This window comes from Solanum dulcamara, chromosome 11, assembly GCF_947179165.1.
Source record: "Solanum dulcamara chromosome 11, daSolDulc1.2, whole genome shotgun sequence".
Classification (NCBI taxonomy): domain Eukaryota; kingdom Viridiplantae; phylum Streptophyta; class Magnoliopsida; order Solanales; family Solanaceae; genus Solanum; species Solanum dulcamara.
This window is the reverse complement of record NC_077247.1, coordinates 53,199,934-53,220,533: the sequence shown is the minus strand read 5'-3', so window position 1 is coordinate 53,220,533 and position 20,600 is coordinate 53,199,934. Positions and strand designations below refer to the sequence as shown.

The following is a 20,600-nucleotide window of genomic DNA, read 5'->3' as shown; positions in this document are numbered from 1 at the left end:
AAATATTCAAACATCTTTTGATGTGCATGTCTATCAGTTCAAAGTTCAAACAGAAGTCTAGAGATGGAAAAATTAGCAACTGAAATAATAACTCACTCAATTTGCTTTTTTAAGTGTGGGCTCCATTTCAATCCATTAAAATTTAAATTAATATATAATCCAAATTAAGTCATGAGAAATCTTGTCAAAATATTTTTTTTATTTTATTTGTTATATATAGTTATAATAATGAATAATAATAGTTTAATAAGGTATTAAAAAACAAATAAAACTTAGCAAATGTTGGGCGAATTGAGTTATGACCCACATTTTAGCCAATTTCAACTCAATTCATTTTAGCCATATAACTTTTATTGGATCAATAACTCATCCATTTATTAACTCCACCAATCTTAATCCGGCCAAATTCAAGCCCAAACCACCCCATTTGCCTCCTATAAACTCAACTTTCGTACATCACTAAATTAGGTACCAGAGAGCAAGGCATACTTCTAAAACAAAGACCAATGCCACTTATCATTCATCAGAAAAGGAAAAAGGAACAAATATCATCATATCAATTCCATTGTCGGACTACTATCCTCAATAAATTGAAAAAGCAAAGAAGAGAAAAAACAGAATTGTCATAGATGTACAAGGCACCTCACCAAACACGATGCAATCTAGTTCTTCCATTAGATTTAAGAACAAATTTGCATTTTATCAATGAGACAGTACAAGACAACAAGGGGTACAAAGATTCCACTCAAAGTTGCATTTACTGGATACAAGGTTTTGCAGAACTCAGTTGCTGCATTCACCTTTTCAAGCTGGAGGGCCAGCCAGTGTTGAACATGACAAAGCCACAAGGAAAAAAGGGTCTAAACACACTGAACTAAATATTTGAAGCACTAAGCGCCATAACTTTGCACTGTTCATTCATGGCCAAAAGCTGTGCCTCTTTCTTATCAAGTATAGCAGTCAAATTCATATTTTCTTCCATCAGTTTTTGTACTTCAGCCTCTTTCTGTGTCTTCTCACTCTCCAATTGTGTTGTCTTGGCAACCAGCCTGGTGCACATAAACCAAACTCAGCACACAATATTTCCCAGATAATGAAATATCAGTTCATTGAATTATTACAGCTTAACTTTTTGTGCCAATTGGGATATAAGAAAATTTTGCAGTCATATTCTCACGACTCATGAGGATGGGTACTTCACCCAATAAATATTTACCACTAATAGGTGATCAGAATTCAAGTCTTCAGACAAAACTAATGCAGTAATTCAAAACCAAGCAGTAGAATGGATTACAAAATCATGATACATGACCATTTTGGAAGCCAACCTAACAAAATCCCACTAAGCTATTTGTCAGAGAAAGTAGCCTGAGCACAACAGAAAGTAAGGAGCACAAAGTTTAAAGCATATATTAGCTTAAATAAATCTAGAAGTAAGGACAAGTGGTGCTCTCAATTCCAATCAGATGAAACTTCATCAAAGTTCGTGCTCTCTTTTTGTTCTGTATGTTTCTTGGTCATACAGCTACCAACGACTTTAAGATGCTAATTGGTTTGAGCGAGAGAGTAATGAAATGCAGAGTATTGCAAATGAAGCTATCATTTCAAATATTTAGCATCTCAAAAGTTATAATCTCAATTAATTATCAATTAGAAAAAGATTATTCAACTTCATTCCCAAAACGAAAAGAATAAACTTTATGTCATAATATAGAGAATACAACTTTTTCTACAAATAAAAGTTTGAGAGAACTAGGTTTTAAAATTGATGAACTTTACACGCATTATTGCCTTATATTGGATTAAGGTGCTACAAACTAGCAGTAAAACCTTCTTTCTAATTTTGTGGCCTCAATAAGACTTATTGTTCTCAACTATTTCACGCTAGCATCGTCGAGTTTTTTTTTTTATACTTTGAGATTCTTTAGTTTCTGGACTGATATGCTTTTCTACTCCATCACAGAATAACCATGGCTGACCAATATGGTTATTTGGGTGCCACTCTGCAACTCTTGGCACCCATATACAATAAAATAAAAACAAAATTGAGAACATTAGTTTTTACCCTGTAATTTTATGAAAAATAGAGAAATTCTTTTAATTGTGTTCTTTGGCCAATGTACACCATTGGAGAAGATGCACTTTATAAAGCGTAAAGACTCTAACCTCTGCTCCTTAGACTGATTGTTCTAATTTCTCACAAATATTTATATTTAAAAAAATGGACCTTCGGCCTAGTTCAACCTCAAAAGCTAGCTAGTATGGTGAGAATTGTCTAAAACCATATAAGGAGATATCGACCATAGATTAAGAGATGTATTATTGCCTAGAATCAGTATCTTACCCTATTGTAAGCTAGTAACTAGTATAAATTCTCAATCAAACTTGAGGGAATAATCAAACTTTTCCAATCACTTCTCAAATTTTTCCCTAATTTCTCACCCCTTGTAGAGTTTTCAGATGGTATATCTGTCTTACATCTGGGAGTTAGTGCAACAAAGCACACTTCAAAATAAAGTAAACATAACTCCATAAGCAACAATTTGGACTTTTTTTCTTTCTTTTTGGTTCAGTTATCCCTGTAACATCATGTAAACAATGCATTGTTAATTTCAAATGGTCCCAGCCCTTAGCAGTGAACAATGGCCAACACCATTAAGATTCAAATGATCCCCCATACCACCCCAAGCCTGGAAAATAATAAAAAAGAGAAATATGAAGGCACTGGATCATTACAAGAACAAGATCCTACAACAGTCCGATAGCTTAAAAGGGACGTTAGAGCACTAAGCTTGTCCAAGAGTCCAGCATGGTATTAACGATCTAAATCAACCAAACCCAAAGAAAAAGAAGGTTCAGAACACATGAACAACTATGCATATCCATGCTTGAACTCCCTTTAAATCAATGGTTGTCTTAAGGTGAAACACAGATATATACTACTCCTCATTCCGGAAAGCAATATTTTATACATGAAAAGGGACAAACAGCCATACAAGAGGAACACAGAAGTAATTCAGTGAAGTTATCACAACATTTTTATCAAATGATACACATAATACTTGTGCATTTGTATTGCAATTATTATACACAAGCTGCAAGGCAAGTATTATTCGACTACACAGGAAGAAGTTGTGCTTGGACATTTGTATTCCAGTTATTATAGCAAGCTGCATGGCAAATATTAAGATGCAGTGCTATGAAAGTGAGAACAAAATGATATATTCAATAGTAAACCTCATGCAACACAGACACATTGTATAGCCAGGATAAAGAAACAGTTCGGTCAACATGTTATGGTTATGGAAATTTCTTTGAAGAAAGGGGAATACTTACCGCTCAAAAAGCCTTTCAATCGTCTGGAATTGCTTTTCTGATGATAGAATTGTTTCTCTCACACTAATGAGACTACTGACATAGGATTTCAGAGACTCAAAGTCTCTCTTAACACGACAAAGCTCCTGCTCATTTTCTGCAGCTCTCTGCCTCTGTCTAGAAGTTTCTTCAACCAAATCTTCAACTCTCTGCCGCATCTCAGTCAGGACAAGATTTGTACCCAGAGCAAATCTTTCCATTTCCTCTAACTTAGCAGACATGTTTTCAATCAGGAGCACCTTCCTTTTAATCTCTTCTTCACCTATTGTTACTTTCTCTTTCTCTATAGCAGTTTCAGATTCCGCCATTATAATCCTCTTGACAAGACTTTCCATAACATCTGTAACCAATTGTACATTTCTGAGTAATTCATTCATATAAGATCCATCTAGTTCATCAAGTTGACACTGTTTACTTGAAAGTCTAATCCATAATTCATCATCAGCATCATCAAAAGATGAGAGATCAACATCCCTAGACCAACTGGATAATAGTATACCATTTTTATCAACAAGACCTACTCCATCTAGTTCTTTGATGCCGCATGAGGAATGGGCCAAATCTGGAACAGCCATGACTCTGGCTTTAGCTTTCAAGTACGTCATCAATGTTGTGGCAGTTCTCACTCTATGCCATAGAACATCTAACTCCCTCTTTGTATCTTCTTCTGATCCCTGAATATAACCTTTTACCTCCAACAGTTTTGCTTGCAAAGCATCCACTTGGGACTGGCTTTTCTCCATCTCTAGCTTCCAAGTAACGTCTGTTTGAGTCAATTGGGATTTTAAAGCTGAGAGACCAATATCTCCCTCCCCCGCCATCACCTTATCAAGTCACTTATGTGAGTTCAGGAACCTATAAAATTAAAGTTTTATGAACATTGGGGTGTAGTAACTAGTAGAAGACAGTTGGTCAAATGAACCACATGAGAATTATATCAAAATTTTAACTCTAATCCCCATCCTGCAGTTCTCGACCTTTGGATAAAAAAGGCCAATTGTATAAAGATTATTCTAAGGTGATTTTATTCACTTTCATTCAAGCAGAATATTCAGATAAAAAAGGTTAAGCTGCACTCCGTTAAAACTTGTTGAGTAATTCTCATGGCATCATAAGATCAAGCATAATAAATGCATCACCATGTTCTTTGCAATGCCCTAGAAATTAGTCTAATTTCATTCGTAATAATCCCCATAAAGACAGCATTTCCAGATAAAGTTTATTAAGAACATTATAAAGTCATACAAATTCGTGGCGAACTGTGCTTTCGCACGGCTAGGAAAGTACAATTTAAATTGGCAGGAAGTTTAGATATCACTCTACTGAGTACATCCATATTAATCCAAAACGCAACAGTCAAAAAGGCTTCTTTGACGAATCAAGATCATAAAAATCCAAGAAAGAGGAACCCCATTATCTGTTCCTCCCCCACCCACCCACCCACCAAAAAAAAGCTCATGTAAAAGAACTAGAATTTCAGACAAAGAAAGGGACAATTTTCTGGCATAAATTGCACCAGTATCATAGGATTAAACCCTTCTTACCGGTACCCATCAAATTCCGATCAGCATTCAAAGAATTGGAACGAAAATAAATACGAAATCAAGGTAATTTGTTAATCTAAAAAACTTTGCACAGTTAAAAAGGGAAACAAGATTGCGGAGGAAGACAAAATAAACAGGTACACAATTTGTGCAGATAAATACAAGGTATAGAGAAAGAGGCACCTCGCAAAATTGAGGGAATTTTTGGGTGTTGATTATGATAATCCTCCAACACGTATAGTCTCATGGAAAATTATCAATGGAAAATTTCATTGAGAACCAATTTGGTAAAGGCAGCTTCTTGCTTTTGCTGTCTCTGCCTTTTCCTCGTCGAGTTTCTTTTAAGCTTTCATAAAAAAAAAAATTATATAGTGGGACCTTTTGGTCTTTTATTTTAGTGATTTAGTCCATAAAATGATAAAACCACCTAATGGATTGAGGATAAAATGAGAGAAAAAATGTTAATAGTTGTGTGTCATGTTCAATTTTTACTTTTTTATATACCAAACAGTGTCTTATAAGATTTTTTGGATTTTTTGGAACGTGGTTGAGGCTCGTTCCTAGATAAGGCATCGCAAAACGTTTTGAGGCTCACATATGTGACTTTGTTTTATGAGTCTTTTCAAATGTCTAAATATACATTTTAAGTACTTCTAACTCTCAAATTCACTCAATAATTTCTACGCATTTTATGTGGCAAATTTTCAATTTAGTATAAATTGACCATTAAAATTACTTAACAAAAGAATAATAAAAATTTTATTCATCTATAGAAATTTGAAGATTGAGATTACTCAAATTAAGAGTCATTAAAGTTGTTTATACTACGGTTATTTGAAAGGCACGTGTGATGGGTTGCCAATTATCCATAATAAATAAAATTAATAATCTAAAAAATAAGATAAGTAATTTTAATTATATTAAATTGCACAAACATTGTAAAAGTTTCATTATATTATCAGTGAATATAAATTAGTAAATCCTTGTTTATATCATTGGTCATAGCTCAGTTAGACAAACAAGAATAAAATTTAGAGCATCACATTACATGCAAATCATAGTACCTGCTTCAAATTAAATACTATAACTGCACCTGGATAAGATGACTTCTGTTCTTACTTCAAATATTTACATAGGAACACCCAATGCAAAGGAATCAGAAAATGCCCAACTCAAAGATAACCATGTCATGGACAAATATAGATGGGTCAAAATCATTTTTTTCCCGAACTTTGGTTTAAAAATCAAACTTTCCCCCACTTTCAACAATAATCACTGCCCCCCCCCCCCCCGCCTCTCTTTATCCCATGAAATATCTATTTTACCCTTGATTTTCTATCTTTCATCACCTATTTATACAAATAAAAATAATAGGTAATATAATAGCTTTTAAATATATTTCAAAAATAATACAAGAATATTAATAAAAATAAAGGTATATCCTATAGAAAAAATTAAAATATTATCTATTTGTATTGTAAGTAATTTTTTTATTTTTTTAATTTAAAAAATATTTCATTACTAACAAATAAAAATCGTTTATCTATTCAGACATTTAGGAATAAGAGAAAACTGAAACATGCATTTATATGCATATACATATTAAATGCATGTAATATTAAAATAATATTCATAAATAATGACATAAATTTTAATGACAAACTGATAAAAAATTATTCTACTTATAATTTTAATGTGTTTAAATAAAAATCTATAAATACTTAGATTAAGAAAGATAAATAGTATACATTAGAGTTTTGATTATTATTAAAATATTCACTTTGTACTCTACTCATTTATTTCACTATAAAACTTCAATAATTTATATATTCAATTAGGATTTTTTTTTACTTTAGTTTTTTCGAATAGAAAAAATAGTTTTTTTTTTTAATAGAAACCTAGAATAAAAAATAAAAATTCACGATTTTAAAGAAGTTAAAAAAAAAAGACAAAGGTTGATAATACAAAGGGTAAAATAGGCATTTTAAAAAATTGATTAGCATAAGAGGGAAAATGATTATTGTTGAAAGTTTGGAGGAAGTTTGATTTTTAAACCAAAGTTCGGGGGCAAAATGATTTTCTGCCTCCAATTGCATACAGCTAAAAAGGTTGAACAATGTTAGGAATGCACATTTTGACAACTTCTTTACTTTGATCGAGTAATAGTTCTTAAGGACATAATACAGCACGGATTCAAGATTTCAACTTTATGGGTTCAAGTTCAGCATTCTAGCACAACTCATTTGATTTACTGAGTATGAAATTATTTACGTTGTACTATTGTGATAAATCCTTTATGTATATATATATATATACATGATTTGAGCCAAAGCTACATAGTTCGAATGAACCACAACTCACACTCCACGTCTACCCCTGTCCAGATAAAGTATAGTTTAGGCCACCCGCACGGGCTGAATTCTGATGCCAGATTAAGTTAAGGCCTACTTAGTTAACAGGGAAAAAACAATGATGGAGTTAAGCTCAGTTTTTCACAAATGACTCTACTTGTGAAGAAGAGGTGATGAGGCCTGAGATGAGTCCTACAATGAGGGCACTGTTGTAGGTAGTTGGTTCACTTTGCGAAATGTTGTTCCGAGAGTCCATGTATGTATCACTAAGGGATGGTCCCCCAACAAGAGCTCCAACTGCAACATTTGGATTAGAATGTTTTGTATGAAGCCATTTGAAGCCATCACTGCAATTAGAATTTGCATTCACTGGAATTGAAGCACCCCTATGGTGAACTTGCTGAGGATATCTACTTCCATAACCAACAAGGTAGCTCATTTCCATTGGATTGTTTCCCAAGATATAATCCAACTGAAAACAAAACAAGAAGTTCGTTGTGACATAGAAGTCGATGGCCTTGATGTGTTATGCATTCAGAGTAAAAAAAAAAAATAATCTACTGCTTAAGAGCATATCAAGAAAGAAGCTCCACTGCCCCTGTTACCTCAAAATTCGTAAGATAAAAGTTTGTTTTAAGAGAAATGATTTAAAGACGTTCTTCTTAGCCCCTTAGTCTGTTTAATTAACGGACTATTTCATCTACACAGAAAATCACTCTGGAGTTATATGTGTTGTTCAACTGAAACTACTAAAAGGATGTTAATGCCATGTTCAATTAGCTTTTATGAAACAATGACATGTTCAATTGGCCTTGCCATTTTACATCAGGAATTGAACCTTAAAATAAGCAAATACTAACATTAGTACATACCTGTGAAACTGCAAAGTTGCGCAATTCTGTTGGTTCATATAGCTTCCCACTGCAATATAAATTTGATGTTTGGGAGCTAAGCATGTAATCACTGTAAACCACTGCCAGAAATGAAGAGGCCACAGAATACTGAAATGGATTCCACTGGTTCACCCATACCAGGCCATCTGCGACAAAATTATAATTTTACTGCAGCAACCTTTCTTTCTAAAAGGAAAAAGATCATAATTATACAATAACTTGCTGACATGTTTTTTTTATTTGGAAGGGAGCTAAAAAAACCAGTTCATGTTTTTCATTCCTCAGCTTGAGGTGCATGGTTGGACCAAATTTGCTGACAGGGTCACAATATCATCACAATACCTGCTGTTCTTTGAGAGGTTGCCGTTGGGGATTCAGGTAGAAGTCCACACAAAAAGATCTCAGCAGTTTGTCTGTACGACTGGAGGGAAAGACTTGCCTCAGTTGAAATATCTTCCTTTGAACCAAAGAAATTGACCCTTGATAATAGGACCTGAATCAAAGGTAAAAATCTGCATAGATGTTAGCTGGAGAAATCTTTCTTCTAAATAATAAGAAAACAGGCCAATACTCGAGTTTTGTTTATGAACATGATTTATCAGAATAGAGGCATGCTTCACCAAATTACGGGCCTTAACCTATTTTAACAAAGCTAAGTAAGCAACGCAAAACAGAAGCAAGATTTCGTGTTCTTCATAGTATCTCCAAGTATCGTATTGTTCCAACTTCATGCTAATTGCACAAACAGATTTCAAAAAGATACTATCAGTTCTAATAGCTAACATTTAGAAGCTAGAATTCTGGAATACATGTAACTTTGTGGCATGTACGTCTACATTACCTGAACTCCAGCCAACTTATTTTCCCAAGAAAACCAAGAGAGATTTCCCCAATTAGCAAATGCATTGCCATTTGTAGACACATATGTTAGGTAAGATTTTTCTCCGGTAGCATGATAAAGCCAAGCAGCTGCCCATAAGAGTTCATCCCCAAATCCAGTAGAATTATAGAAATCTTGCACTCCAGGTATGCTGATACTGTACGAATGTCTATAAGTATCAGCAAACTTGAATAACTGTTTGGCATGTTTAAGCAGAGTTCCAGAGTAGGCAGAGTCAATTGACTTGAACACCAAGGATGCAGCTGCCATTGCTGCTGCACTTTCAGCCGCAACTTCTGTCCCTGGATGAGATGAGTTAACTTGTGTGAGAGACCTTTTTCCTGTCATGTCCTCAGGTCTTTCCCAGCACGTGTGATCCAGCTTTGGGTCTCCCACCTTTCTTGCAGAAAAACACATGAAGACACTTCACTAAGCAACATTTTCTTTTCCTCTTAATGTATATGCTGTGTGCAGCAACAAACTAGAACAACGTCGTTTGCATTGGCTAGAGTGATAAGCAAACACATACTCAGCAGTCAGAAAACCAATTACCTAAGGTCAGTCAGCATGGAAGTTCTACATGATTATTACAGTGCTAAGGGAAGGAACACTAATCCACACTTGTTACAGCTTTACATGAGCTAGCCAGAGGGGATAGGAGATATCATAGTAAAAGTCCTAAAAGTGTAGGAAAAAGTTTTTCAAAAGACTAAAAAGCGCTTCTTAATTGTCAAAGGGAGTTGATATACCTGAATATACAGGACATTCTCGGAAGGATGGGCATTAATAAGAAAATCAGTGATCCACTTGAGGGATTCTTGGGCGTTATCCAGCTCATTCACCATGTTCATGTGGTTTCCGTACTCCAAAATAGCCCATGATAAAACTGTAGCAGTGAATGCCATTGGAAATCCAAACTTCACATGGTCTCCAGCATCATACATTCCTCTACTTAAATCCAAATTCACTTCGCTTCCATCTCCCATAGCTGAATCTCCCCTCCAAGCAATCTTATTATTCACCAATTTTCCAGCTGCAGTTAATAATTCTAAAATCAAAATAAGTACTACTAAACTTGGGACTAATTTAGTGACCAAAGTGAATATAGTTAGTCTTACACTTTTGAACGTCGAAGAATTGCATAGCAATGCTAAGAGCATTTGCATATTTGTCAACCACTTGGTGAACATCTGCCTCTGAAGAAATAGAACGATGAAAATATTTTCGGAAACTGATTAAAACCGCAGCAAGAACAAGAGCCATGATCACCAGGATCATCCCCCGCCAGACCCATCTTTTATCCTTGTGTGGTTCTTTCTCCATTCAATTTCAGTTCTCTTCACCAAAATGTTTCAAATAAAATCAGACCCTCCATTCTTTAACGAATGATGAGAGACTAGATCATGATTCATGACAATGAGCTAAATTGTACTCCTCTTGTGGCCTCATTATATATGCTATTTGAGTATCTGGACAATCACCAAAATACAGGAGATAGAGGTGAAACCGGTATATTTGAGCTTTGTCTTTATCTGATTCTTGATTTCTCTACTTCAACTTTTTGGAAGTATTTGGAACTGTAATTAACGAGAATCTTGATGCTTATTCCTCTTCCTAATCTATGCCACCAACAAAAGCCTCCTGCTTACGAAATGTGTTTCTTTTTAAATTATATTGGCTCCCTCTTGTCAAGGATAAAATGACTTCAACTTTACTCCATGAAAGAAAAGGAATATTCTTTTCACAGAATGATTTTTTTTTTTTCATTTGACAAGTGAACTTTTGGATTACTTAAAGGGACAAGATTTTCTTCAAACGAAAAAAATAAAGTAAGAAAATGCAATATTTAAGTTCTGAAAGAGAATATATTTATGGACCATCTAAAATTTTCTTATGTCATTGGGTGACATAGAGGTTGACAATTTTAAGTTCATTACTAGATAGTATTAAGGGGTTGTTTGCTCGTGGAATAGTTATATTTTATCGCCCATAAAATAATACACTATATATATTCTCGCATAACTTATGCAAGTATTACCACTGAACTCTGCTTTTGATACAACATCAGGATTAAGAGACTTGACAAGCAGACACCAATAAGAAATAACTGTAGTTCCAATACTGATACAAGTAACAGTTTCGTCTAGTTAAAGCGATTACAAAATGCTAGTATATAATTTCCATCAAGGGACTCTATGCAGTATTGGCATGTTCATTTGCTTAAATCTATTAGTACTAATAACTTTCAAGTTACATACAGGACTACAAAAATTTGAACTGAAGCAAACAGGGGAAAAAATTAAATTGGAAAATTTCTTCTCCTCATCTCAAACTTGAACTTTCTAGTGGATCAAGGTTTGTCTCCTGAACCTTTAAACATAGATTCAGGAGCAAGAGGAGTAGGAGTATCCAGCTGGTAAAGGTCAAGTGCAGGACCAACAAATCGAAAAAGTATCCAACCCCCAATTATAATAAAAATAGAGGCATAAGCAAATTTGTTAAGCCAGAACAAAAGTCCTTTTTCTCCAACGTACAATTCAATTGCCTTCTCAGTCAGATTCATTGATTCCCAATCCTTAGGTGGAGGCTTAGGTTTAACAGCTTGTTTCTCTGCATTAATCATTTCTTCTTCCTTCTGCTTTTGTCGTTTGGATGGACGTCTTCTGAATCGAATCTCCACCGTGTTTGGTGGCGTTATTGGAGGAGTAACGGGCTGCGATTCGTTGCCATTATCATTGCTGCTGCTACATTTTACGGGAAAACGAATTACATGGGTATGTTGAGATTTGGAGGAAAGTGGTATTATTGGGATGGGAGTGAAGTGTTTTGGGTAGCTAGAGAGCATGGTGGTGTTCATTTTTCATTTGCTTTCAGGGAACTTTAGTTAAAGCACTAAAGTGTGAGGCCAGGAGAGGCACAACTACTTTTGATTACCTTATCTTTTTATTTATCCCAACTAAGGAGAACCCGATTCTCCATTTTTTTTAAAATTTCATGTATCTCAATTATTTTACAAGTTACTCATTATTATTTTTTATTAGTAAAAATATTGAGTAATTTTGTTTACATATAGATAACATGATAAAAAATTCCTTAGTATTTCATGTTTTTTTTTTACTTCTAGATTCATAAATGTTAACTGGGTACTAATTTCAAACTTTATACTAATCCTTCCAAGTTCCACCACCTCTTTTTTTTAAAGTCTCGAGATTGCTTGACAACCATGTGTTAATGGAGCTTTGACTGAATTGTTAGGTTTCTTTTTAATTGTGACAACCTGTATTTTGATTAAATGCAAAACATATAAAGAAAAGAATATTTTTGAAATTTATAATCGAGATTTTTGTTATTATAAAGGTGAGTATATAATAAGAATAAAATAGAAAATTCAAAAATATTATAAGTCTCAAATATTAAAAGAATGTTTTATTATTATTAATAATAGTGAAATAGAACCATCGAATAAGAATGTGTTCCCCATCTCTCTTGTAGTTTCTTTTCATTTAAAAAAAAATGCACAACTCATCAGCAGCCTTCTAAAGTTGACACGATTTTTCACTTGAATACTTCAAATAAATTTTGTACATTTTGAACATTTAAGGTAAAATCGAATTGTGTTATTTTGACACTTTTTGCTGACTTGACAACTTATGTGATTTTCACTCAAAATAGGCGCGTGAAAAGCCTAAAAAATTAGATTTTTTTGTTTTATTTTTATTTTTTATTATTTCCTCCATCTTCTTTCTTCTTCTTCATTCTTTTTTTCTATCTTCTTTATTTAATATTCTACCATTAACGAATCTTTCACAATAATTATCTTGTTCATCAAAAAAAAAATGAAGACCACCCCCATTCTCTAAGAATATGTGACATTTTCTTTTTGTATAAAATCAAAAACAAATTTTAAATTCTTAAAAAACCAGCCCAAAAAAATATTCATGAAAAATCATTTTCTTTTCAAGATTTTATTCCAACATGTTACTATATCAATGTAATTATAGATCTAACATATTAATCAAAGTTGACAAAAACAAAAGAAAGAAGAAAAAGTTCATCAAGAGAAGAAATAAAATCTAGATTTCAAGAATTGTTTTACTAATACTTTATTTTTTTTGTCAACGATTATACAAATTTGTTAATCTAATGCTCGGTGCATTTCATTTGCAAAAGTAAAAAAGCTACCGTTTTAGTCCATTAATTTCAGATTTTACCCATTCATTTTGTATTTTTTTCATTGCAATTCTTTTGGTTAACAACTATTAGCATTTTAGTGTATAATTATTGTATACCTTCTTGTTCTTAAATTCTATCCATGAATCTTAAATGAATTAAATTATTATATTTTTTTAAAAAGGTGGAGTGGATGATGGTCACTGGTAATGGAGCTCTAATGGCTATGGAGGCGGAATTCTTGGGGAAGGAGAGGTTTGGAAGGTTAGTGAGTGGGGGTTTAGAAAATAGTTTTTTTTTCTTTTTTTAATGAAAAATAGTTTTTTTCTTTACTTTTTTTAATAATTTATTTTTAATTATTATTTTATACCCAAATGTCACATGTCATCTTTTAATTAGTCATCATGCCACATCATCAGTAAGTGTAATACACACATTTTATAATTTTTGTTGATTGTCAAAAAAAAGGTCAAAATGACATGGCGGGACTTAACATAAGGTGTCCAAAATGAACAAAACTTAATTGAAGTGTCTAAGTGAAAGTTGATGTCAATTTTAAAGGGTCACCGATGGGTTCAACCATTAAAAAAAAGTAGAATAAGAAAGATTTTTTTTTACTTCGAGCTTCATAAACTTTCGCTATAAAAAATAAATTGAGTCTAGTGTATATTTGTTAGGAAGAAAAATTATTTTCTTTCAATCTTATCATTCGATTTATATTGGAATGAGGGTTGGTTTGATGTGATGGATAAAAATAAATAATTTTTGGATAAAAAAAATAGTTTAAAAATATTTTTTTTATTATATTATTTAATTGTCAAATTTGAAATCATTTATCACACTATTTATATTATTAATGAAATAAATTATCTCATATATATATATATATATATATAGGAAGATAACTTGTTCCTAACCAAACGATACCTCAAAATTCGATTTTAGACTCAAAATACGATACCTTATCTCCATTTGAAACTAACTCTTTGGTAGGAGTCGGGAATTGGGTCCAATATGAGGATTTTTTTTTTTTCTCTTTCAATTTTTCTTTCCAGTTTCTCGAATTTCCCTTTCAAGGTGGAATTAAAGCACTTTAGGTACATCTGGCGATGGAAAATCAAATTCTAGTAATCAGGGTATGCTTAGGAAACTTCAACCGCCCAATATTCTTTACCAATATGAATTGACAAAACACCCCTCCAAATTTCTCGGAATAACACCCACACCTTATTCTCAAAGCAAGTTCACAATTTGCAAAAAATTGAATCATCTACTCGCCTTCAATTCACCGAGTTGACTCGTCCGCCATGTCCGACCACCAGCGAACTCAGAAGGACGATCCCTTCCTTCTCAATTATAACTCCGATGAACTCCGAATCGCCTCTGAATTTCTCTCCAACTGGCTCCCCTTTCTCTCCCGTGACCTCTGCCGCTCCTGCACCCAGACCCTCTCCGATCGCATCCGATCCCTCAATTTTAGTACTTTCTCTTTCTCCTTCTCTATCCTTACATTAATGTGTGTTAATGCATGTGTTTGCTATTGATTAACTGATAGTTCATATACTGATTTATACTTGCTAAAAGTTCACAGTTTTTATGTGCTTTACTCTTTTTGTTGGATGAGGTTTTTCTCTAGAGGGAGTGTGTTACTTCAGGTTCGAATAGTTGCTGAAATTTTGTAATAAAGATACTTTTTTGGGTAATTACTTAGTCGTGAAGAACCTAAACAGAGCGGAATAGATACAGAGTTTTAACATTAATTATCTGAATTAGGTTTGTTGTTTTATATAATTACTGTAGTTATGAAGATCGTTGTAGATAACATATGCAAATTGAAGTTTCTGGGACAAACGAACTGATTTCTGCTTTGTCTTGTTTATGTTTTGGGTTATATTTAATATTATGAAGGTGTAAGTAAAGTTGTTGATTTTGTGAGTTTTCTGATCAGTGACTTTGATGGTATGATTGCAGAAGTTAGTGGCAGTGCAGAATGCTTGAAGCAACCAAAGAATACGAGTGTTTTGACTCTGGAACGTTGTGATTTGGATGGATGCAATGGGAGTCAAGAGAATTGCGACAACGATTCGCTTGGAAGTGGGAATGATTGTGGTGACTTGAACGATAATGCCGATACAAACTCATTGGGGAGTTGGAAAGACGGGGCTGGTGGGGAGCCCTTTGAGGAGCTTTCTGTGGAGAGGCATTCATCTGACAGTTGTATAGATGGTGCAGATTCCCAATCTCAACCTGTTGGAGAGGCATCTACAAGTGAAGCATTCAGCTCATCCTTACCTGTGACTACCCCGAAAGTGAAGATGTCATGGGCAGATATGGCTCAGGAGGATGAACTTCAAGCTGAGGAAGTGAGCGAGTCAATTGCCTTGAGTAGTCAGGTGAATGGTGTGTCTGAAGAGGAAAGTACTACTCCGGAGAGTAAGCAAAAAACAGCATTGTCAAGGGAGCAACGAGAGTACATTAGATTCTGTAATGTGAAGAGGAAAAAGGATTTCATATGTTTGGAGAGGGTGAATGGGAAAATCGTGAATATACTTGATGGATTGGAGCTACATAAGGGTGTCTTTAGTGCCGCTGAGCAAATTAGAATAGTTAAATATGTGGAGAAGCTTTACCAGATGGGGAAGAATGGGGAACTGAAAGGTTTGTTTTACTCTTGATATATCTCTTAACCATTCTTTTTCCTTTTCTCAAATGAATTTTATTGTCATATTGAGCTTTGCAAAGCATACTAAAAGCAGGCATAGTTGCTTGCTTGATATTGTCTAGCTGTTAACGTTTAAGCTTCAAATGTATCTGAAATTTAAGCAGGTGTTTCTTTGAATTAGAACACTCGTTTTTAGTCTACTTTGTTGTTGTTAGACTTGTGTTAACATTACAATATTAGTGGTGTCCGATAATTGGTACTAACTAGCATGCTCTTTTTTTCCATATGGATTTCTTTATTTGCTTTTGAGCTATCTCAGTCATTGGATGCAGTCCATTTCATTGACCAGAGGACTAAGTAATCTGTATTTGTAGCATAGATACGAGGTTATTTGTCAAATTAATATTTGTTTACCTGTGAGGTGTTAGGGCCGGCTGAGTTGGCAAGCTCAAGAAATTCTGCTTGATTGCGTGTACATTACACAACTGCTTAGTTTTGTAGAATGTGAGATGTACCATTGTTGATTCTGATTCAATTTCAGTTTTTCTAATAATTTAGCTATGGAATGATGCTTTTTTGATGTTAATATTGTTGTTCATGCCTTAATCTTCATTTTGGCAGATAGTCATCCAATTCCTTTTAGGTTCTATGCTATTTAGATGCTGATAGGGCGATTGACATGGAGTTAGTGTATTAGCTTAACTACAGGAAAAGTTAGAAAAAGAATTTGGCTTTGCTTGAGAGAGGATCAATCTATTGCATTGGCTTGCATCTTTTCTACCTGCCAGTATCTTTCACAATAAGAATCCTATGCAGGAAAACTTACCCATTACTCCTTATTTGAGAGGATATCGGATTCATTTAGATTCAACATTAGCCGCCTGCATCTTTCAAGATGCCTTATATTTCTTTTTTTGTCTGTTATTGAGAGCTGCAGTACTTGAAACATTTCATTTGTATGTTAAAGCGAAGCTGCTTTGGGCATCCTAGACTTCAATGTATTGAAATGGGGAATCTTGTCTTAGTAATGTTTATTCTATTTTAGTTTTTTCTTAGTGATAGCACAGACTCTTCTATGTTAATTACAGACATTAAAAAGATGAAAGAAAAAGGAAACGGAGAGGGACTGAGAAAAAGAGAACTGTTTAATAGTTCTATGTATCAGATCAACTGTCAACTCTTTTGTTGATGTTGATATCTATATAAGGTGGTAATATGCAGCATGAGAAATCTCTTCTTTTTTTCGTAACTGAAGAAACTTTTCTAAAATGCCTAGTGTTAATGTCAGATGTCTAGATATATTGCACATACCTAGAATAATTGCATAGAAATTCAGTAATACAGAAACTTACACTATTAAATGTATCTAAACTAAAAGAGACGAGTCCGCTTCTACCGTGATAACTGTTGGAGTTCCATGTTGGTGTGTCAAAGTTTACTTGGTCTCTTTATATGGTCTTGGACAATCCTCACCTCTTGAGCTTAGCTTTTGAGGTTGAGTTACGCTCAAGGTCCTTTTATCTAACATGGTATAAGAGGCAGGCTCATCGCAATTCATTGTTTCCGATGTTAGGTCCCCCGTCTTAAATTGTCCATGCTCTAGATGTCCAGTTCTGGGCATATGGGGTGTATTTAGAGCCCCAGACCTGTGGGTCAAGGGTTATTTGGTCTCTTCATATGGTGTTGGGCAATTCGCACTTCTTGATCTAGCTTTTGAGGTTGAGTAAGGCTCAAGGTCCATTTTTTTAATGGTACATAACCAAAATAACTAGATTTAGCTCCAACTTTTTCTTGATTCAGCATAGACACTGTTCCCTGGTTGAAAACATTAACAGAGATATCATAGAATTTTGTTGAGTATGGTATAGGAAGGAAGAAGTGGCAAAAATAAAGGTTGAGGCATAACTATGAGTTTCCTTTGAAAAAATGTGCAAGTAGTTTTATAAGGTGCCCATTTTCTCTGTTTGGCTAATGTTTGGCTAATTTGTCATTTACTGTATGAATGACACGGGCTGCTTCCCTTTTTGAAGATTTCCTGAAGTAGTTCACAAACCTTTCTTTAAAAATCTTCGATGCTAATTCAGTAAATTTACCCTAGTTTTGTGTCAATTTATCTTCCTTGTGACTCACTTCATGAATTAGTTCGATCTGGTATTGTTTTTCCTTTATACTTGTTACAACTGGAATTTCTTTCCTTTGAGCTGCCTCTTTAAATTTCCCTTTCAAATTTGTATGTAAAGTTATTTAGGTCATTTTTAGTTATCTCATGGCTCTTACCTGCCTATGGTGATTGTTTAGAAAGGACTTATACAGCACCAACAAAGTGGATGAGGGGCAAAGGACGTGTGACAATCCAATTTGGCTGTTGTTACAACTATGCACCAGTAAGCATTTTACAATCTTATCTTTCATCTTTCCTCCACACAGAACCGAGTGCCTTAAGCTATGTGTTATTAGGTGACAATAATCTGAAACAAAGACCCCCACCCGGCCACCCACCCCCACCCTCCAGCTCAGTTGACAACCTTCTTCTATGTTAGGCATGTGGCATATGGGTTAATCACGGGTGGCATAATGACTGAATTTTCTTTATGTCAGGATAAGAGTGGCAATCCCCCAGGGATCCTCAAAAGTGGAACTGTTGATCCATTGCCTGATCTTTTGAAGGTCATGATTAGAAGGCTTGTAAAGTGGCATGTGATGCCTTCGACTTGTGTTCCAGACAGCTGTATTATCAACATTTATGAAGAGGGCGACTGCATACCACCACATATTGACAATCATGATTTTGTGCGCCCGTTTTGTACTGTTTCATTCCTTAGCGAGTGCAACATAGTGTTCGGATCCAATTTGAAAATAGTGGGTCCTGGTGAATTTGCTGGTGCGATTGCAATACCGTTGCCAGTGGGGTAAGTGAGCGTGTTCATCTTATCATAACTTGTGAAATTAGGAAGATTGAACATTAATGACATTACATTACATTACTCCCAGATCTGTACTAGTCTTGAGTGGAAATGGAGCTGATGTAGCTAAACACTGTGTGCCAGCTGTGCCTGCTAAGAGGTACAAACTGACTGTTCAGAACTCTCTGGTCATAGTTAAATCTTCTGTTCTGTTGTGTAATATGCTAACATCTTGTTAATTCTTATCTCACATAGGATTTCAATCACATTTAGAAGAATGGATGAATCGAAAAGGCCAACTGGATATGTTTCTGAGCATGATTTACAAGGGTTGCAGCCCTTATCATATGAAGCAGACACACAAAAGAAATCGAGCTCCTCTAGGCCAAGGTTTTCCGAAAGAAAACAGTCAGTGAGACAAGAAGAGAGCATGGAAAGAGTAAAGATGTCAATGAGAAGGCATTCGGAGCCGCGTTATCCAGGTCGATATCGACGAGGACCTGCAAACAGGCAGTGGTATGGGGCGAATACGGAAAATTGAAGGCACATTCTGACTTGTGTATATTGATCCATCGTCATCTGCTAAAATTATCACCGCTGTTGGTATTTGGGTCCCCTCTCATCTCCTTCTCGAGTTGGTGAAGCATTAAAATTGTGGGTGATTGCTTGTTTGCTACTCCATTCGATGGATATCTTGTAATACAGAAGCTTAATCCTGCTCTTTGATCTGCATTCGCAGTATGGAAAACCAAGGAGGAACATTCAAGCTATAAGTGGGGAAGAGTGATGAGCAGGTATGGTGTGATCTAGAGATGAGCAAGTATGGTTGTAGCTCTGGTGTAATATGTGTGGTCTTCCAATTTGCGGTTGTACTGGCGTGAGGCAGCTATTCAAATAATTACTCGTCAGCTGAATTGGACTCGCTCTACTTCAATAATACACCTTGTCAGGAATGCCCATCCGTGTTACCTGATTGTGTGTTTTTGAAGCTAACACGGTGTACAATTCATGAGATTGGTTACATTTATTTGCCCATAAGCTTTGGTGCTTACTGCTTTCTCCTAGCGGTTGTATTGTTAATGTATTGGACTTGAAAACATTGAGAGCTAAGTTGTCTTATCTGAGAGTTGTTTTTTCTACTTGTTTCCCATGGAATATTTACGGCGCCTTGTACCTGGAGTTCCCACCAAATAATATCCCACTATTTTCGACCAACCACATCCTCTGGCAACTCCTGAAGGCAGAGGTGAATCCTAAGACGGGTGCACCACTATTTTAAAGATAAGATCTAAAATTATAGAAAAAAGGCATGATATACCCTCAACTTTATCATTTAAAGTTGATATATCTCTCTCGTTATGAAAGTGACTTATATATATATATATATATACTCCTACTGTTACACATATGAATCACATATACTTTTTTCCTCTAATGTAAGTACAAAAAATAATATTAATAAAAATAATACATGTAGGATATGTTTGATCTTTCTCACATGTTTTTTTTTCCAGACTTTTTTTTATTTAACGGCTAATTTGAATTTATTATTTTAATGATCAAATTTATTTTTTTCACTAATTTTATTGTTAAAATTTACTAAAATTGTCCTAACTTTTTTTTATAGATACAAAAACTAAATTACAATATAGCCGGAAAAAAATATTTAAACTATAATATAGCAACAAAAAGAAATTATTTTAAAAAAAATTCTTACTTTTTTCTCTTTTTCAATACACACTTTTTTTTTTAATCTTAATTTTACAATAAAGAATGAAAGACAAAATAAAATAAGAATAAGAACCTCGATAATTAAATAAGT

General features: G+C 34.4%; 4 protein-coding genes across 6 annotated transcripts; 1 reads left to right on the top strand and 3 right to left on the bottom strand.

Annotated features, from left to right (window-relative positions):
• Positions 1-643: 643 nt before the first annotated feature.
• Positions 644-5,311, bottom strand: LOC129872356 (uncharacterized). Of its 2 annotated transcripts, none has more exons than XM_055947337.1 (3): positions 5,103-5,311; positions 3,337-4,199; positions 644-1,049 (listed from the first exon to the last, which is right to left on the bottom strand). In XM_055947337.1, exons 2-3 carry the CDS (start codon positions 4,194-4,196, stop codon positions 875-877), a joined length of 1,035 nt encoding a protein of 344 aa, XP_055803312.1. In that variant the 5' UTR covers positions 4,197-4,199; positions 5,103-5,311; the 3' UTR covers positions 644-874. The 2 variants fall into 2 exon arrangements, with proteins under 2 accessions (XP_055803312.1, XP_055803311.1); XM_055947336.1 differs by having other exon boundaries at positions 3,337-4,230; positions 5,103-5,310.
• Positions 5,312-7,191: 1,880 nt separating this feature from the next.
• Positions 7,192-10,706, bottom strand: LOC129873942 (endoglucanase 2-like). Its single transcript, XM_055949139.1, has 6 exons — positions 10,162-10,706; positions 9,793-10,076; positions 9,005-9,439; positions 8,506-8,656; positions 8,143-8,309; positions 7,192-7,742 (listed from the first exon to the last, which is right to left on the bottom strand). Exons 1-6 carry the CDS (start codon positions 10,364-10,366, stop codon positions 7,404-7,406), a joined length of 1,581 nt encoding a protein of 526 aa, XP_055805114.1. The 5' UTR covers positions 10,367-10,706; the 3' UTR covers positions 7,192-7,403.
• A 434-nt stretch (positions 10,707-11,140) lies between these two features.
• LOC129873460 (uncharacterized) lies at positions 11,141-11,980 on the bottom strand. Its single transcript, XM_055948560.1, has one exon. It carries the CDS (start codon positions 11,898-11,900, stop codon positions 11,394-11,396), a length of 507 nt encoding a protein of 168 aa, XP_055804535.1. The 5' UTR covers positions 11,901-11,980; the 3' UTR covers positions 11,141-11,393.
• Positions 11,981-14,268: 2,288 nt separating this feature from the next.
• On the top strand, positions 14,269-19,917 carry LOC129873111 (RNA demethylase ALKBH9B). 2 transcript variants are annotated; one of them, XR_008762648.1, is made up of 7 exons: positions 14,269-14,692; positions 15,185-15,871; positions 18,174-18,259; positions 18,474-18,784; positions 18,867-18,938; positions 19,034-19,432; positions 19,518-19,917. XR_008762648.1 is itself a non-coding variant. In XM_055948120.1 (6 exons), the coding sequence occupies exons 1-6, from the start codon at positions 14,521-14,523 to the stop codon at positions 19,317-19,319; spliced, it is 1,614 nt and encodes a 537-aa protein (XP_055804095.1). In that variant the 5' UTR covers positions 14,269-14,520; the 3' UTR covers positions 19,320-19,917. The 2 variants fall into 2 exon arrangements, 1 of the variants encoding a protein (XP_055804095.1); XM_055948120.1 differs by having other exon boundaries at positions 19,034-19,917.
• Positions 19,918-20,600: the final 683 nt, after the last annotated feature.

Bases quoted from the DNA above. Each gene is read 5' to 3' on its own strand.
- LOC129873111 (XM_055948120.1), top strand. From the start codon at position 14,521: ATGTCCGACCACCAGCGAACTCAGAAGGACGATCCCTTCCTTCTCAAT. The intron at 18,260-18,473 runs GTAAGCATTTTA...TCTTTATGTCAG, and splicing joins GTTGTTACAACTATGCACCA to GATAAGAGTGGCAATCCCCC. The intron at 18,939-19,033 runs GTACAAACTGAC...TATCTCACATAG, and splicing joins CCAGCTGTGCCTGCTAAGAG to GATTTCAATCACATTTAGAA.
- LOC129872356 (XM_055947337.1), bottom strand. From the start codon at position 4,196: ATGGCGGGGGAGGGAGATATTGGTCTCTCAGCTTTAAAATCCCAATTG. The intron at 1,050-3,336 runs GTAAGTATTCCC...TATGTGCACCAG, and splicing joins ATTGAAAGGCTTTTTGAGCG to GCTGGTTGCCAAGACAACAC.
- LOC129873942 (XM_055949139.1), bottom strand. From the start codon at position 10,366: ATGGAGAAAGAACCACACAAGGATAAAAGATGGGTCTGGCGGGGGATG. The intron at 10,077-10,161 runs GTAAGACTAACT...TATTAACTGCAG, and splicing joins ATTCTTCGACGTTCAAAAGT to CTGGAAAATTGGTGAATAAT. The intron at 7,743-8,142 runs GTATGTACTAAT...TTTTGTTTTCAG, and splicing joins GCAACTTTGCAGTTTCACAG to TTGGATTATATCTTGGGAAA.
- LOC129873460 (XM_055948560.1), bottom strand. From the start codon at position 11,900: ATGAACACCACCATGCTCTCTAGCTACCCAAAACACTTCACTCCCATC.